The 19,568-nt window shown below is 44.0% G+C and overlaps 1 protein-coding gene across 1 annotated transcript in view; it reads left to right on the plus strand.

Annotated features, from left to right (window-relative positions):
* LETM2 (leucine zipper and EF-hand containing transmembrane protein 2) overlaps nucleotides 1-6,125 on the plus strand; it is a 32,389-nt gene extending 26,264 nt beyond the window's left edge. The window contains exon 11 of the mRNA XM_066593391.1: nucleotides 1,675-6,125. Within this exon, the coding sequence (XP_066449488.1) occupies nucleotides 1,675-1,701 (27 nt within the window). The 3' untranslated portion in view covers nucleotides 1,702-6,125. The remainder of the gene's footprint in view (nucleotides 1-1,674) is intronic.
* The last annotated feature ends 13,443 nt before the right edge of the window (nucleotides 6,126-19,568 follow it).

Genomic DNA, 19,568 nt, shown 5'->3' on the forward strand with positions numbered 1-19,568 from the left:
CAAAAAATTCTACAAGAGGAAAGGCTTTTTATTGTAAGAAGGAAAAAAAACCTAAAATTTAAAAATATAATTTTGGTATCGTCATAACTTTTCTGCAGGCTGATACGATTATCATTTCATTTATACCACTTAGTCCCATAAAACAATGGCATAATTCATGTGTTATCACCCAGCCCTCTAAAAAGAATAATTACAAGTTTTATATAGCACAATGGTACCATTAAAAATTACAACTCCCCAAACAAAAAAACAAGCCCTCATGTGGCAATGTCAACAGTAAAATAAAGCTCTGGCCTTTGAAAAGTGGTGGTGAAAATACTAAAAAAATTGGTGAGTCCTTAAGTTGTTAAAGTAATGGCTAATCAGTAAAATATTCCAATACTTTATGGATGATGGGGCTGCAGTGCAGAATCAAAACTTCATCATTCTCCGATTGGTGAGGTTTGGGAGGTTGGATCTCCATTTAAGATTGACGTCATTCCTAGCAACTCCCATGAAGCATTGGTCATCTCAATATGATGGTCAGGCTCTGATGTAGATGTGATGCTTGAGGAATGCTCACATGTAACATAAAAACAGCAAAAAAAAATCATACCATCAATTGAAAGGGTAAAATCCATGTCAAAATCTCAGTGGTGTTGATTTTAACGTGTTTTACTTGTTGTAGTCTTATGGTCTTCATACGGATTTTGGTGCAGATTTTCCGCTAAAAAACCTCACACCATTTCTCACTACATGTGAACGTACTCTTATCCAAATTTCCACTGGTGTACAGGGTAGCGCATTCCAGGTAACTGGTGCAGCTTGATAAAAGTTTTTCCCCAGGAGTGGGGATTATGAAGGAACCCTGTTTAATATTGTTAGCAGAATGGAGAGCATGCATAGGGTGATGGACAGAGATGAGGAAGGGGAGATATAGGGCGGTGCAACACTTTAGAGAGCTTTATGGATCAAAGGGAGCAGTATAAATTGCAGTCTATAGTGTACGGGCAGCCAGTGTAGTGAATGGCACAGGGTGGAGGCATCGGTGTAGTGACGGGCACAGGGTGGAGGCATTGGTGTAGTGACGGGCACAGGGTGGAGGCATTGGTGTAGTGACGGGCACAGGGTGGAGGCACCGGTGTAGTGACGGGCACAGGGTGGAGTCCCAATGAGTAGATGGTATAGAGCAGCAACAGAGGGGCAAAACAAAGGATGAATACTCACATCCAAATCTTCACGGTTTATACTTTATTCTGAACACAAGTCCATTGCATCACCTACAATGTTTCGACTGGACTCGCCAGTCTTTGTCTGTCTGGCACAGGATGGAGGCATCTGTGTAGGACAGATAGAAATAGCTTTCTGCAGTACATGGCCGTATCGCTGAGAAGTCACCTTCTATAAGGGAGGTAAGAAGGGACTATATTGCCAGCTGCCAGAGGGGAAAGGAGACTAATTCTGTCCAGCTCCTGCCTCCAGCAGCACAGATTAGCAGCAGCTCCAAGTAGGACACGGAGAAGCAAAAAAGGATGAAAATCAAATGATGTAAAATAGCTATTGCCATTATTTCAGACTTTTGGTATAAAATTGTTCACGGTAAGACCCCTTTAACCTTAGTCTAACCTACATGATTGCTGCCTCCACTGAGTACGGAAATATTATTTTTTGACACCATTATTCTTGCTCCTACAGGCAAAAGCCAGCGCCAATGGAGTGTAAAATGAACTGAGGACTTCTGCGTGTCCTGTTGTCACTTTACAGATCATATATCAGAACATGGATATTTTTATTTAAATAGACCACTCCTCTGGGACCAGTCGTCAGCCTGAGAGCCTAATGTCTGAGCTGCAGAGACACTCCTCTACAAAATGCGTTGGTTGCACTGTAAGGCCATGCCGACCACACATTTTAAGCTTCTAATAATGAATTTTAGCAAATTATATTTGGCACACCTATGAAATATATTGCAAAGTTTTTAAAAGTCACAATGGATTTATGCAATCTCCACCCAGTACATTCAGATTTATTTTTATAGTGTATTATATATTTAAAGGATTTGTACATTTAGACTCTACCTGAAAGAATAACCCTACTTAAAATTAGTTCTATGCTTAGATCCACAGGTTTCACTTGTGCAATAAACCAGTATCTCGGACTGTGAGCTTTTTGCAGCTACCATGTGAACAGCTCTGTGTCCGGACAGTAACTTAGCCAGCTCTCTCTGCCTCTACCAAAGCAGGAAGTACCAGTATGATCTGGAGCACTGAGCAGCTGCATGCAAACAAGTCTAGCCAATGGATCCGCCGCTGAGGCATCTACCTTGGTGCTAGTTATCACTTCTCACAATGAACAAACTGGAGCAATGGCAAACCTTTTTGAATAAGCCACACTTTTGACTAAAAATAAAACCGGCAAAGGACTTTTAATAATGATGATAAGTGAACATTTTTATCCAGGTGAATAACTCATTGCATCCTAATACAAATTTATGGGTTTGCGCAAAGCTTTTCTTGTCTATTTTAGGAAGTATTTGTACCCCCCATGAAATATCAATTATGAAGCATGTTTTCTTAAAGGGGTTCTACCAGAACAACAAATTATTCCCTATGCAAAGGATAGGGGATAAATTGCTGATCAGTGGGGTCTTACCGCTAAGACCCCTACCGATCCTCAGAGCATGGATCCCGTGTCCCGTTCCTCTTCATTGCAGGGATAGTTCTACCCCTGCATTGACGTTACAATGAATGGAGCACTGTTTGAGCATGTGCCGTCGGCACTCCATTCATTTCAATGGGGCTGGTGGAAATACCTAAGCGCTTGACACTCCCCTATTTCCACAGTCCATTGAGAGTGATAGGAGCAGCACCGTGCTTTCATGACCAACGCGCCATACATGACCCTTTTACCTGGGCCGAGTATGTTAACTGCCGGCTCCCTATGGAGATAACAGCCTGCTGTCTACTGACCGACACATCAAACTGCTTCATCTCCAGTAGCTGAACGATGAATTTTAAGTTCACCAATGCTCGCGTTTACACGTTACGATTATCGCTCAAATTTGGTCGTTAAAACTAATTTTGAGCAATAATCGTTGCATGTAAATATGCCTTTATTCTCCTCCTCACTGCGGGGGTGCAGTAAGCCCATAGTGAAGAGGATGGTGAAAACGGGACCTCTGTTCTCAGGGTCAACCCCCTCTGATCAGCAAGTTATCCTCTAGCCTATTCTTTGGATAGTGAAGAACTTGCAATTCTGGTAGAACCCCTTTAAACTCTGCTTTGTGGCATTCCTCTGTTGTTCTTCTTGGAAATGTATGAATGAACTGGGTGTATTACCATTCTCCTTGTCAATGTAATGATTCCCTACTCACTCGTTATTGCACACAGTCAGCTCCATCACCTATTTACAAGGGGATGGTAACATCCAGCTGCCAGTATATTCATACAATTCCAGGAACAACGCAGAGTTCTAAGAAAAACTTATTTTAGTTTACTAAAACCTCGCGCTCGAGCGGCTTCGACTCGCTTCATTATCCAACTCGTCATCAGATTTTCAAGTCGCATTTCATTCTTTTTTTATAGCATGAGATGTTACCGGAGGATCAGTTTTGTTACCTTGGGTCATTTACATGAGACTTGATTGAAGAATCTTGGGCTTCCTTCTCTGCTTTGTTGATTTCTCAAATGACCTGCTGCTTCCTAAAATCGCAAATGAATTAATAATAGTTAGTACACGTTATACTCCCAGTTAAACTCGGAGAGTCGGCTACCAAGCAAACGTCTCCAAGTAACGACACATGACCTCTCCTCTTTAATGGGGAAAGTCATTTATTGGAAGTCTGCACCATTAGCTGCCGTCGGAATAAGGAGCAACTGTCTAATGTGCATCCCATCTTGAGGTGCCCATACATATTAGACTTCAGTTGTCTGAACCCACCCATAACGGTGGGCCTGGATGACTCTCTAATATGTATGGGAGCCTTCAACTTACCCCTGACGGATGATGTTGGGGGGTAAGTTGATACTTTTGTGCTCCTGGAAGATAACAGTGCCGGAGCTTTCTGGCTGCTGCTTACCTCCCTAAGCACATGAACGTACGGCCACGTTGTATGTTCGTGTATGTAGGGCAGCTGGGGAAAACCTCTCTGGGATGAACGATTATTCCTCCGACAGTGGTTGAAGAGTTGTTTTGTAACTTGACACAACCCTTTTATAAAGTTATTCCCAATTTGCTGGATTGGGGATAACTTTATGATCAGGGATGTCTGATTGCTGGGACCCCCACTGATCCTGAGCATGGTAATCCAGTCGAGCCCCAATTGAATGGAGTGGAGGTCATGCAGATGTGCCGCCACTGCATTCACTTCAATGACCGGGCCGAATTCACAGTTCAAACTTTTCGGCCAACTCCGACGCTGTCATTGAAGTGATTGAAGCAGCGCCTGTGTGACCTACTCTCCCTTCAGTTGGCAATCGATAGGACCCCAGTTCTCAGTATCGGTGGGGTTCTCAGGCTTCAGACCCTCTGATTAGATTCTGTGGATAAGGGATAACTTTATAACTTGGTACAACCCCTTTAAGTCAGCCTTCCAACGCAGATCATGGGGCAAGCAGTTGTGTAGATTCACGACTAACCGGCAGGAATGTCTTGTCTGAGGACTGATCTATTGTTTACTGCTGTGTGTGCTGCTATACTAGTAGAATAAGATTTCTGCATGTAGGACAGCACTATTTGGAGGCCCATGACGGGCTATCCTAAATCTGCGCCACTGACCCAGCGATGGGAGGCAAGATCTGGATGAGATCCAATTTAGAAGGTTGCACCTTGTCCTGATGGCTGGCTGTAGATAGTGCTGGTGTACAACCCATTGTGTGAGGTTTTGCAAGAATCCTTGAAAACCCCCTGAAGCTCCAACTAATAGACTTACCTTTAAAATTCTCCCCCGCTATTCATCTCTATGTATACTGCTAATCCTGTATTATCGTTGCTGTGACATGACTACAATAAACCAATCGTATGATGTTATGATCCAAACAGTGGGGCGGCGGGAAGCCTATTGTGCAACCGTATCATTTGGGGGAGCTTCAGGGAACTTTCATAATTCTTGGCAAACTTTGTTAAAGGTCATCTGGGATTAGAAGAAAAGACTCTTTCACTTTAAGAAAACGATCTATGTAATTACTGATTTTCAAATGTAAGTAAACTCCATTTTTATGTCTCCTTAAGGCCTCAGACGGACGTATCGCACGCAGGGTTAAAGGGGTTTTCCATGCAGAAATACTATCGATGAAGTATCTGCAGCATAGGTCATCATTTTTTTTTTTTTAATTAAATGCTCTTTTTATTAACCATTTTTCAACTTTTTCCTTACATACTTTAAACATGTCATCCAACATTTTGTACAAAACTGTTTCCCCCCCCCGTGCCCACCCTTTTCCCTCCCCCCCCCCGAGGTCTCTCTCAGCATAGGTCATTATTAGTTGATCGTCTGGGGTCTGCTGCCTGCGATCAGGTGCCTGCTGTAACTGCATGCACAACTCCCATTGATTTTAATGAGATCCCAGCCTGCAGTTACAAGCGCCGGCCACTACACAGGGCTCAGTGTAGTAGTTTACACTCTGTACCCCTATGTGTAGCGACGCTGACAGCAGCCGCCCGGGGGGCGGACCCCAGCCAATCAGCTATTGGTGACCTATCCTGAGAATAGATCATTAATAGTATTTCCCTGGAGAACCCCTTTCATTATCTGTATTCCGGATAGAACGCAGTTCTACTGGACCCGCCTCTCAATACCGTATGGATCTGCAGCGCTATAAGTTGAGATCAGTAGAACCAAGAGGTCTTATGCGGAATGCAGACTGTTCCATACAGGCACAATGCTCCGACCACATGAGGTCTGTCTTGGATGGTATGTAGATATGTACATATGTTTTTGAATACTGTACAGTTTGGACTTGCTCTGTATTCTTGTACATACATTCAATGCCGTTTTGGTATATGATCTCTTTAGAAACCTTTAGTGCATTATCTTATGTCTTTACAGGGTGTACACTATTATCTTATGTTTGGATGCTATCATCGGTCTGTCTTTGTTCTGTGCCGGTCACTGCGAGGCTGTCAATAAAATATGACTTTTACTGTTATTTCTTCTGGTGATTTTTATGTTCCATTCAGTAGTGTTAGGCCTCGTGCACACGGGCGGATTTGCATTGCGAACTCTGGAGCGGGATTACGCCTCCGGATTCTGCAGCAAATCCAGCCCATAGCATGCTATGGAGAAAAAAAACGCGATTTCCTGCCCATGAGTAGAAATAAATTGCAATTTTCTGCTCGTGGGGGACAATTCGCAGCATGCTGCGATTTTGTGCGGGCTACACATGGCCGGCTTCCCTTGAAGTCAATGGAGTCCATCCCGCAGTCATTCAACAGTCAAAATTACAGAATGGTTGCAGCAGCCTCGTCATCGTCAAAGCGACGGCCACGGCATCTTTTGTACTGCACATGTCCGCTGGCTCGTCGGCTGACATATGAGCAGCAGAGGAGAAGACGCCCGATAGGTACGCAGGGGTCACCGGCCGGGCATCAGGTCGACTTCCGCTGTGGGAATACCACATGCGAGGGTCTGACCAGCCCGTGTGCAGGCAGCAAATCTACCATTATTACTGCTGTTGAGTAAACTCTGTGCTTTAGGCTGGAATCACACTAACATATTTCAGGCACAAGTTCTATCCAAGATGTACAAGACTTGCATGGAAAAAGAAGCCATTCATTTGAATGGTTTGAGAAGAAGTGAAACGCGTGGTCTGGGGGCGCAACACTTCCCGCCCAAAAAAATATTAAACCAGGCAATTCTTCTTTATTAGTTTTGCTAAAAACAGCCATCCTTAACGCGTTTCGGGGATGCAGCCCCTATTCTGAAATGGCTGTAAGAGTGCGAGAACTGTATAATGACAAGTCTGCCGTCGCACTATGGAGAAGAATCACAGCGCGGTGTCAGACTCGTCCTTATATACTTCCCGCACTCTTACAGCTGGTTCTAAAAGGTGCTGCGTTTTATACTTGCCCTCCCCGGTGTCAGCATTGGAAGCGTTGAGTGGCGCTGCTAAGTAGTCTGTCCATTCTAAAATTACGGTGGATTACTTGGTGTACCGCTCGACTGCTTCCAGCGCTGACACAGGAAAAAACTATGCAGAAGGTACTCTTACATCCCCGAGCTCCAGAAGTCCTCTACTTTCATCCCATAAGCTTAGCTTGTAGGGCTAAAAGTAGGTGACCAATTCCTTTTAAAGGGAACCGGCCACCATCTATGAACCTTATAAACGTAGGTCCCGGGGACTGAGAAGATATTTCTTATACTTGCCTGGCTCCTTGTTCCTACATTGTCAGCCGTGAAAGTTGGCGTGTGGACATTGCAGAGGACTCCTTTCTGCAGGCTCTACATACCCAATGTGTAGAGATGCATCTCCATGTGCCAACTTCCACAGGCAATAAGGAGCCAGGTATATTTAAAAAGTGCATTTCAGGACTCTGCACCATAACTGAATTTATGGTGCTAATAGGTGGTGACAGGTTCCCTTTAAAAGGACTGTACAGAATTTTTTTTTAACTTGTACCCCACCATAAAACATATATATTTTTTTCTATAAACTGATGATCCGTTTATAGGCGCCGCATGGGTAAACATCCACAAGACTGTCACTGCGGCTAATACCAACAAACTGGCCAGAGGATGGGAGTGATGTCGAGAAAGTAGTAGGTGCACGCAGAAGTGAGTATTAACCCTTTCCAATCCAATTTGTATCCCAGTTTTCCTAGGGGGCTTACTCTTTTTCTGCCGTTATACAATGGCGCTATCTGCTGGCTAAAGCCAGTACTGCATGGTTGGATAGGCTCTGACAGCAGAAAGGCTGGCAATATACAGTAAGAGAACCCCGACGGATATCTTCCAACATCGGAGCTGTACAGCCTTAAATTAGAATGTCTTCAGGAGGTCAGACAGTGGATTGGAAAGGGTTAATAATTTTTAAAATTTTGTAACTTTGTTCTCCACCAATTTGCCAATAGTTTGATGACACATTTCCCACACTCATGTACAGACATTAGAATAAAGTAGGATTTAAAAACGGGTAACAAAAATGGAAAGTTTTCACTGGTCTGTTTTTGAATAATTGAAAATGTTGGTGATACATTTCTCGTTAATGCCATGAGTTTCTACAGCACCCTCATATTCCACAGCACTGTGCATGGAATACCTTCCTTATCCCAGTGCGGTGCAAAATCTGTATGCTGTTGCCAGCGTTCCCTGGAACGTTTTTTCTTCCCCTCCATCCAGCCATAACATTACATATAGTCAATACCTGGGTGTGAAGATGAGGGTCAGACATGACCCATTGTTTTAAAGCTGATGAGTCCTCTTACTATGCTAAACAATGTAAAAGGGGCTTCAAGCAACAGCTGCAGGTCCTCGTACTGCTAGTGGAAGAGGTTGTGGCATTTAGTAACTACCGTGTTTCCCCGAAAATAAGACCGTGTCTTATATTAATTTTTGTTCAAAAAGGTTTAACTTTTTTACATGTATAGCTGCCTGGACACTATTTAAATTGACTTTTTTAAATTAACTGTTAGTAGGGCTTATATTTCAAGCATCCTCAAAAAGCCTGAAAAATCATTTTGCATCCTCAAAAATTCTGGAAAATCATGCTATGTCTTATTTTCAGGGTATGTTTTATTTTCAGGGAAACAGGGTAGGAATGCTGATAGAATACACAAAGTGCTATCCCTGGTACAGTATATGATAGAGATGAGCGAACCTACTCGACCACGCCCCTTTTTCGCCCGAGCGCTGCGATTTTCGAGTACTTCCGAAAAGATTCGGGGGGCGCCGTGGGTGAGTGGGGGGGTTGCAGCGGGGGGGGGGGGGGGGGGGGAGTGTTCCCCGCAGCTACCCCCGCTCCACCACGCCTCCCCCCGCCCCCCGAATCTTTTCACCCGAGTACGGAAGTACTCGAAAATCGCGGTGCTCGATCGAGTAATTACTCGAAACGAGTAGGTTCGCTCATCTCTATATATGAGCCTACTCTTTCTTTCAGTGCACTCCTAGCAGCCAGACAGCACAACTTATTTTTCTCCCTCTACAGCTACTGAACTTCTCAAGGGAACACTTAAACACACATTGGATCTCTATGATCTCCAGACTCTTTCATATCTGTCATTGTGAACCTGCTGTCATCTATGAAAAGCACAGGACGCCAATGGCGGACCATACTAGGTCTGGCATGTTTCGGATCCAGGGCTTCTAGTATTTTTTTGTGTTTAGCTCCTAGAACGGAATGAAACTTCTTCTTACTTTTGAATTGTTTGATCACATATACTCTTACACTTCAGTATTGCAGTCTATGCTACTTCTGCAATCTATTAAGACATGCAGTAGGCACGGTCTATTAGGCAGAAATGCATGGCAGCCCACAGGACCATCAGAAAGCGATCTCATAGCGGCAAGGCTACTCGGGACCACCAAATGCCAATGGGCCATTCAAATCCCACTGTCAGAATTTACAGCAAAATGTAAAAGGTTTACAGCTGCAATTGGCATGAACGCTGATCGCAGCTATTATGGCTTCTTGTCAGTTGCCAAACGCAGATGACACCAGTCATGTATGGAGTGAGCTTGGCTTCTGAGCCTGTGCTATATGAACCCCCACACACATGTATGTCCTATAGTGCGAAGGGGTTACGATTTTAGATTTATCCTTTCGCTGTAATGTCCCTTTAAATATATTTTCCTGCCCACGGTTCTCCTTCTGTCGAGGCAGCTCCTGTTTTCCTGCCATCATTCTCCATCTCGTCCCTCAGCGTCTCTAGATTTCGTCCTGCATACTTGTCTTCCTATTCATATGCACTCTGTGTGATCTTCGCCTTTGTAAGCTAGAGTTTCCCCCAGCTGCATTGGATAAGATCCTTCCTCTGCTGTGGCTTCTCTGCATTGGATCGCAGTGCTCCCTGCTGTCCTCTGCTGACTTCCCACTGTCCACATCCTGCTGCTGCAGCCCATCTGTGTTAGTGCACTCTGCAGATAAGACCCTTTTAGCCCCCCCCCCCCCATCCCCCGGCCTCTGACTAGCAGCCATTTTCCCAGGTCTCGCTGCATTCTTCTTATATGCCTTTTTTCATTGCAACTTTGTTACTCTGTTGTTCTGTTTCCATTGTAATCACCCTGCTCTTCATATTCAGCTCTGCTGAGATCTACTGTTGTAAAGTCTCATTCGAATTGCTGCATTTTTGTGTCTATTAAGGCTCGACGGTAACAACCTGACCTTACTGCATGATAGGGATCATAGGCTGGGATTTGCAGCTGTAATACATACACTAAAATGTGTCTGAATTATGGTCACCTGAATGAGCCCAAAAGCAGCAGATGTTGGACCTCAGACCCATTGCTCAACTTTTCCAGTATATTCTATCCATAGGTCTTCATGGATGGAGTGATAATGGCTCCAATCAGACAGACATTCAGATAACTAGTAGGTTTCAGTTTGTGCACAGCATTAGCCCTCTTGCCTACGGCCCTATTACTATGCCATATAAGCCGAAAGTTGTACTAGGGTACCTATAGACTTCTGTGGGGCGATATTGTACCTCTACTAGTCCCCAATTTCATATTGAGGCATTTATCGGTGTTTTATGTTAAGTTTTCATTATGCTCAGTTGGATTCTATGCTACTGAGGCATTCTATCTTCGAGTAGTTTTGACATGTAGTAATATACTATCCTACCAAAAGTAATTGGATACCTGAGCAAGAATCAGAGCGAGTATTTATTTCTATATGTTCATACTTAGTAGAAAGTATGCCATGGAGAGTATCCAATGCCATTAGGGCTAAAGAGCCCCACTAATGTCTGATATACTTCAGTTGGTATTTCCCTCCATTCATCCTGCAAATGTCTGGCAAGTTCTCACAAAGATGATTGACGTTATTCATATTTCCTGACCTGATATTTCGGTGTTCAGTAGAGTTCAGGGCAGGACTCTGTCCAATTGTAGGACATCTATATCCTCCAACCATTGTAAAACTGCGTTGAATTTGTGACAAGGCGCTGAAAGTATTACCGACCATTCCCAGAGTATTATCCCATTGTCAGCAGCACATTGTTGTCTTGAATGTCAGGGTACACAACCGTGTTCATCGTTCTTATCACTACAGCCAACGGACCGAGACCATGTCACATAAACCATCTCCAGAACAAAAAATGATTTTTTTTTAATAAAAAAAACCATTGGTCCTGGATCAAACCTTCGTACTTTTCAGCTCTACTCCGGGACTGGGCTCGGCCTGCAACATCCGTGCACCTGTGGATTACCCCACAAGGACATTTGATCATTATAGTGAACATCTAACGGTGAGCTGTATGGTTTTTTTCTTGTTTCTTCACCTTTTAACTGTTGGCACAACACACTCAGCCAAAAGGCGTTCTCCAGGCATCATCTACATTCACGTACCTCCATCTGATGGAGTAGTGTGATTCGTCACTCCATAGAATGTTCTTCCATTGCTCAACTATCCAATAGCGATGCTTCTTGCACCATTGTAAATAGGCGGATGCATTGCCCTGTGGGATGGACGGCTTGTCTGTGTAGTGACCCAGTACATCATCCTGGTCCCCTCCATAAATGTCATACATGTTTGTATTATGTTGATGCACTGTGCAAGCTTGTCTTGTTATTTTCAGTATGTGTGTTGCACAGCTGCAGCGCTAGAAGGGTTAAATGTTAAATAAAAAGCCAAAGCCTGCATGTAAATGTATCAAGTCTGTCATGTCATGTCATGTGGTGTGAGAGGAGGTTATTAAAGGGAGTGTATGAGAGTGGGAAAGGAGTCCATGTCTTCAGGAGTGTTGCTGTTCAGGAGGTCCAGGTCCACGTGGACACCTTTAGTCCTCATGTACTGCAGCATGGAGGAGAAGGAGATTTCCTGTACCAAGTATGTTTGGATGTAAGTGGAGTGAGCCCCTGAGAGAGACAGAGCAATTGCTCCTGATTGGCTGGAATTGGCACATGTGACAGGGCGGAGCTACGCGATGCCGCGTAGAAGGGGGCGGAGCCAGAACGCCGCTCGTGCCGGACCGAGCCGAAGGCAGAAGACCCTTCTGCGCAAGCGCGTCTAATCGGGCGATTAGACGCTGAAATTAGACGGCACCATGGCGACGGGGACGCCAGCGCAGGGAAGGTAAGTGAATAACTTCTGTATGGCTCATATTTAATGCACGATGTACATTACAAAGTGCATTAATATGGCCATACAGAAGTGTATACCCCCACTTGCTTTCGCGGGACAACCCCTTTAACAATAACCAGTCCAGAGCGCTCCATCAAGTCAGTCATCTTGGCCTTGGATTAGGTGTTTTCTTTTGCAATGTGCATGTACAGTAAAATTCCCCTAAAGACCTTTGTGAAGATCAGCTCTGACCTGGGCCACACTTTTTAGATATGTTTTCTTCTTTCTTCTACCCCTCACCCGTAGTTAGTGAGAATACTCTCCCTGGGCAGCAAGAGAACACCTAAGTTTAAAGCAAAAGTCTAGGTTCTATATTAGTTTAGGGAGTCTAGTCAGGGTCTAAGCTCATGGGTCTGTAATGTCTTCCTATAGTAACTTCATGATACATTAACGAAATAATACTGCTGTACAGTTAGTGAATAATGGCATACAACTGAATAGTAAGACTATCATGTGGCACAGTGTGTTAAGGCAGCAGAAATGCAGTCCTAGGCTCTTGTTCACAACCTGAAGGTTGCAAGTTCAATCCCCACTTGGTTCAGGTAGCCGGCTCCTATTGAGGTCAGTAAAATGAGTACCCAGCTTTGTGGCTGGTACTAAATAAATTACCTGAAAGCGCTGCGGAATAAGTAGGCGCTATACAAATAAGTTTTTTTTTAAATTTAAATAAATGACAAAATAATACAGCCATATAGTTGTTATAGTACTACTGGGGCTGATATAGGTGACACTATTACTACTGATGTCACTATTACTACTGGGGCTGATATAGGTGACACTATTACTACTGGGGCTGATATAGGGGACGCTATTACTACTGATGTCACTATTACTACTGGGGCTGATATAGGGGACACTATTACTACTGATGTCACTATTACTACTGGGGCTGATATAGGGGACACTATTACTACTGGGGCTGATATAGGGGACACTATTACTACTGGGGCTGATATAGGGGACGCTATTACTACTGGGGCTGATATAGGGGACGCTATTACTACTGATGTCACTATTACTACTGGGGCTGATATAGGGGACACTATTACTACTGATGTCACTATTACTACTGGGGCTGATATAGGGGACGCTATTACTACTGAGGCCACTGTGAGGGTTACTATTATTACTGGGGCTGATATAGGGGACACTATTACTACTGGGGCTGATATAGGGGACGCTATTACTACTGATGTCACTATTACTACTGGGGCTGATATAGGGGACACTATTACTACTGAGGCCACTGTGAGGGTTACTATTATTACTGGGGCTGATATAGGGGACACTATTACTACTGAGGTCACTATTACTACTGAAACTGATATAGGGGACGCTATTACTACTGATATCACTGTGATGGTTATTATTACTAGGGCTGATATAAGGGACACTATTACTTCTGGGGCTGATATAGGGGACGCTATTACTACTGAGGCCACTGTGGGAGTCACCATTACTACTGGAGCTGATATAGGGGACACTATTCCTACTGAGGTCACTATTTACTACTGGGACTGATATAGGGGACACTATTACTACTGGGGCCTATATAGGGGTCACTATTACTACTGGGGCTGATATAGGGGACACTATTACTGCTGGGGCCAATATAGAGGGCACTATTACTACTGGAGCTGATATAGGGTACACTATTACTACTGGGACCGATATAGGGGGTACTAGTACTACTGGGGCTGATATAGGGGACACTATTAGTACTGGGGCGAATATAGAGGGCACTATGACTACTGGGGCTGATAAAGGGGACACTATTACTACTTGGGCTGTTATAGGGGATACTATTACTACTGAGGTCACTATTAATACTGGGGCCAATATAATGGACACTATTACCACTGTTGGGGTCACTATTGTTACTGGGCCTGATATAAGGGATGCTATTACTATTAGGGCTGCAGTAGGGGACACTATTACTACTGAGGCCACTGTGGCGGTCACTATTATTACTAGGGCTGAAATAGGGGTCACTATTACTACTGAGGCTGATTTCGGGGACACTATTACTAATAGTGTTCCCTATATTGGCCCCAGTATTAATAGTGACCCCCATAGTAGCCCCCCTGAGACCAGGTATACTTATCTCCTGCTGCTCATCTTCAAAGCGCTGCTGCGGGCGGAAGTGTGTCGCCCGGATACCTCCTGCCTTTTCTCCTCCTCCGGAACCAACAAGGAGAGGTCTGGGGAGGAAGATCCCGGGTGCACACACTGCCGTCAGCGTTTGCATTCTTCAGCAGCACTGCTGAGTGATTACCAGCTGGGGAGTCGCAGCACCTGGGCTGGTAATCGCCTTTATGGTGAACCCAAAAGCGGGACAAATGGCTGTACCACTTGGGACCCTGGGGAAAGCGGGGGAGACAGGGTCTCAAATCGTGACTGTCCCGCCTAAATCAGGATGTCTGGTCACCTAACAACAACATGTATAGCAGAAACTTGACTACAGACTCCATGTGTGTCAAGTGACAAAGGGGGTCACAATGAACACCTCTGATGTGGAAAACATTTTTGATATTGTGCAGCAAACCTTTTTGAGTTTCTGTTTCCATTCGTATCAAATTTCTGTATCTGAGTCTCATTACACGGAGTCAGGGGGGTTCACATCGAGAACATCGATTATAATAACTCTGTAATATAGCCAGGATATGGAGGGTTAACAGCTAATATGATACTGGTCTATAAATTAAGCCTTAGTCATAGAAATATAATTAGCATAATTTCCCCCTTGCTCTAACTTCTGATTTGCAAATATTTGGACATTTGTGCCTTTTTTAATGTAAATTTTAACATTTTCCACCAACCTTCTGCGTAATACTCATCATGGAGTCAGAGAAATTGCCGAAATATTTCTGACCTCGCTCATGTTCGATGGCTGTCACACTGTGACTGGGTATTAGTCATTGGATAGATTACTACAAAATCAAAAATCTGAACTTCTTTGCAAGGTGCATTACGTGTGGTGGCCAGCAGATGGCGCTCTTGTAGTTCAGACTCTACTATGTGTAGGAGAAGGAATGTTTATTTCTAAGAGCTGGAACTTGAGAAGGGTGTAATTTATGAGCAGACAGCAGACAAGTTACCTGCCTGCAATAGCAAACAACAATGTCTTTGTCCTACTAAATCGCCTTCCCCTATTCCAATGTAGAGCAGATTTCACTGGCAGTTCCTAAAGAAGTTTCCGTGCCCCCAGCTGCAAACTTCTGGAACTTCCAAATAGGACCGTAGTCACGATGAATCCACAAAAAAGTCACGAGATGACTCAACACAAAAGCCTGGACCTCTTCGCCTCTCAGCGCGTCATCCTTAGTCAAAGCATGAGGCTGCGTTAAGTAATATCTGCTCTGCAGCACACTAGTAGAATAGTATTACTTCCAGTCATACACTACATTCCTCAAGGGATTGGGAGGTTTAAAAACATGGCTGCCTTATTCCAGAAACAGAGACACTCTTATCCATGGGCCGTGTGAGGTACTGCAGCTGAAACTCATTCAGTGGGATGTATGGGCTGATTGGAAATACCAGACCCGACCTGTGGACAAGGGGGGCGCTGTTTCTGAAAGAAATCACTTATACCTCTTTTTTTTCTTTACAATTTCTGGTAGTGGCTATATTATTTCTGCTGCAGAACCTCTTTATCTAGATTTAACTGTATATGACTGGCTGGAATTGATTTCATAATATGCAATGTTTTCAACCTACAAATGTGCTGCCGATAAAGTATTATGAGGTTCTGCAGTATCTCAGGTGTATACTATGTTGTTCTCCAGAACCCGAGGTGTTCTATGTGGTTGTATATGTATATATTATGATGTTCTGCAGCGGCCAGGTTGTGTATTATGAGGTTCTGCAGCAGCTGAGGTGTATATTTTGAAATACTGCATCAGCTGAACTTTGTATGAGAATGTTCTGCGGTATATGAGGTGTGTATTATGATGGTCTCAGCATCTAAGTTGTGTATTATGAGGTTCTGCAGCAGCTGAAGTTTACATTTTGAGGTTCTGCAGTATCTGAGGTATGTTTTATGAGGTTCTGCAGTATCTGAGGTATGTTTTATGAGGTTCTGCAGCGGCTGTGCATAACTGTTTATAATACACACTGCAACTGCTGACAAATCTCCATTTAACCCCTTAATGCCACAGGATGTAAGTTTGCGTCCTGGCAGGGTGGTAGTTAAGGCAACAGAACATAAATTTACATCCTGGGGATGGTGTGGGCTCAAAAGTGAGCCTGTGCCATCCTACAGCAGGAGCCGTCTGTGACCAACAGCCAGCCTTCCACTGCAACAGTGGGGATTGGTGGGAACATTGATCCCCGCTGTTAACCCCTTATATGCCGCAATCAATGTAGAGTGCAGCATTTAAAGGGAACTTGCCCCATTGTGACATCACCAGCCCAACGCTATGTAATCACGGATGGGCCAATGGGCTGCCATGGCAACCGGACATCAGACATTGGTGGCCGGGCCTGTCATAGCATGTAATCTCTATTGTGAGTAACAATAGCGATCATAGCAATTATAGTTTAGGTCCCCTACAGGTATATAAAAAATGTAAATAAAGCAAAATAATGTAAAAAAACCCCAAAACATGTAAACAAAAAAAACAACTATGGCAGAACTGATATGTTTTCTCTCCCTGCCCTACAAAAAAATTAATAAAAGTTTTACAACACATTATATGCACCCAGCAGTAGTACCACTAAAAGCTACAGCTCACCACGCAGAAAACAAGCCCTCATACGGCCGTGTCAGCGGCAAAATAAAAAACGTATGGCTTTTGAAGGCGGAGATAAAAATCCCCCAAAAATCGTTGTATCCTTATGGCCAAAATAGCCACGTCCTTAAAGGGTTAAAGAGAGAGGGAGAACTACAAGTGGTAGTAGGCAGGGGTGTAAGTATAGGGGGTGCAGAGGGTACGGTTGCATCTGGGCCCAAGAGCCCTAGGGGGCCCAAAAAGTCTCTCTTCCCCATATTGCAAACCAATACTATCAATGAAGCTTTATAATTGGGGGCCCGGTTCCAGATTTTGCAGCGGGACCCGGCAGCTTTAAATTACACCTCTGGTACTAGGAGCATCCTGCAAAAGCAATCTGTGACTGTCCCTGCAGTAAGAGATAAGCGGTGCTCATATAGTGCCGCTTGTCTCTATATTATCATCAAGTTATGATACAGGAAAGGGTTAGTATAGCAAAAATAGGCCGCCAACCAGGGGCTGAATACAGTAGTGAAGAAGAGGGACAGCCCCCCGCCCCTCTCCTTCCAAGTAATGCATGGAAGGAGCAAGCAGCACACAATGCCCAGATGGATGGTGGGTCTGCGGTGCCCCTCCGTAGCAGAGGCTTCCTCTATTGCATGTGCACCTTGGGGATATAGATCACTAGTGTACATGTACATTGGGGGAGGGGCGGGGCCAACTGTGATTTTATTTTTTTTTACCCCCCCACTTTTTGTAAATATTATTTTGTATTGTTAAAATATTCCCAAAATCCACACTTATGTCCCCCCCCCCCCCCCCCCGCCGTTCTCTCCCTTGTTATAATGTACATCAGGCAGCAGACGCCTCTTACAAGGTTGTACAGAAAAACATCCTCGGATTTGCATTGTATGAGTGATGGCTGACAGCAATAGACTTGTACGAATCGATTTCTAAATCTTGTAACAGCTTCATCTGTCTGAAGGGTCTGAGGGAAGAATATAAGAGGCTCATGAATAATTCAGGCCTTTCAGTGTGAAACACATGGGGTCGGCCTCTGTGGAAATAGAAGAAAAGGCCCCTTAAAGTGAATTAAATTGATGAATTGGACGTCTTCCTTTCTAAGGGTTTAACCCAGATGTTGTGAACAATTCATCTCCGTGAAGGCAACAAGCGATGCATCTGCGCTCCACTCAACGCCATTACAAAAAGCTGGAAATTCAGGTGTGACCTCACTGCTCCTCCATTAGGGAGCTGAGACGTGAGCAGCTGTTTGTAGGGTCCACCGGCTGAACATTTGTTGTTCCGGTGCTGCATATGACATAAAAGGAACATTGATTTGGTCAGTGAAAGAAACCCACCAACGCTCCAATGTGAGAGCCTCATCAAACATGACATAGAATCATAGAATGGTTGAGTTGGAAGGAACCTCCAGGGTCATCGGGTCCAACTCCCTGCTCAGTGCAGGATTCACTACATCGTCCCAGACAGATGTCTGTCCAGCCTTTGTTTAAACACTTTCATTGAAGGAGAACTCACCACCTCCCGTGGTAACCTGTTCCATTCATTGATCACCCTCACTGTCAGGAAGTTTTTTCTAATATCTAATCTGTGTTTCCTCCCTTTCAGTTTCATCCCATTGCTTCTAGTCTTTCATTGTGCAGATGAGAATAGGGCTGATCCATCTGCATTGTGACAGCCCTTCAGATATTTGTAGGCAGCTATTAAGTCTCCTATTAGTCTTCTTTTTTGCAAGCTAAACATTCCCAGATCCTTTAACCGTTCCTCATAGGACATGTTTCGCAGACCGCTCACCATCTTGGTAACTCTACTTTAAACTTGCTCCAGTTTGTCTATGTGCTTTTTAGATCGGGGTGCCCAGAACTGGACACAGTATTCCAGATGAGGTCTGACTAAGAAAGAGTAGAGGGGGATAATTACCTCACGTGATCTAGACTCTATGCTTCCCTTAATACATCCCAGAATTGTGTTTGCCTGTTTGGCTGCTGCATCACATTGTTGACTCATGTTCAGTCTATGATCTATAAGTATATCCAAGTCTTTTTCACATGTGCTGCTTCTTAGCCCAATTCCTCCCATTCTGTATGTACTTTTTTCATTTTTCTTGCCCAGATGTAGGACTTTGCATTTCTCCTTGTTAAATACCATTCTGTTAGTCGCTGCCAACTGTTCAAGCTTTTCTAGATCTTCTTGAACCCTCTCTCTCTTCTCTAGCATTAGCCATTCCTCCTAGCTCTGTATTGTTAGCAAATTTGATCAGTTTCCCATCAATTCCCTCCTCCAGATCATTTATAAAAATGTTGAACAACACTGTGCCTAGGACAGAGCCTTGTGGTACCCCACTTGATACATTCTTCCACTTGGATGTGCAGCCATTTATAACCACTCTTTAAGCATGATCACTCAGCCAGTTGTGAATCCACCTAACAGTTGCCTTGTCAATTCTATATTTGGTCATTTTTTCAGTATGTATGGTATGAGATACTTTGTCAAATGCTTTACTAAAGTCAAGATATATTATATCCACCGCATTTCCCTAATCAACCCAGTTTCTGTCATAGAAGAAAATTAGATTAGTCTGGCA

This window comes from Eleutherodactylus coqui, chromosome 2 (genome assembly GCF_035609145.1).
Source record: "Eleutherodactylus coqui strain aEleCoq1 chromosome 2, aEleCoq1.hap1, whole genome shotgun sequence".
Taxonomy (NCBI): Eukaryota; Metazoa; Chordata; class Amphibia; order Anura; family Eleutherodactylidae; genus Eleutherodactylus; species Eleutherodactylus coqui.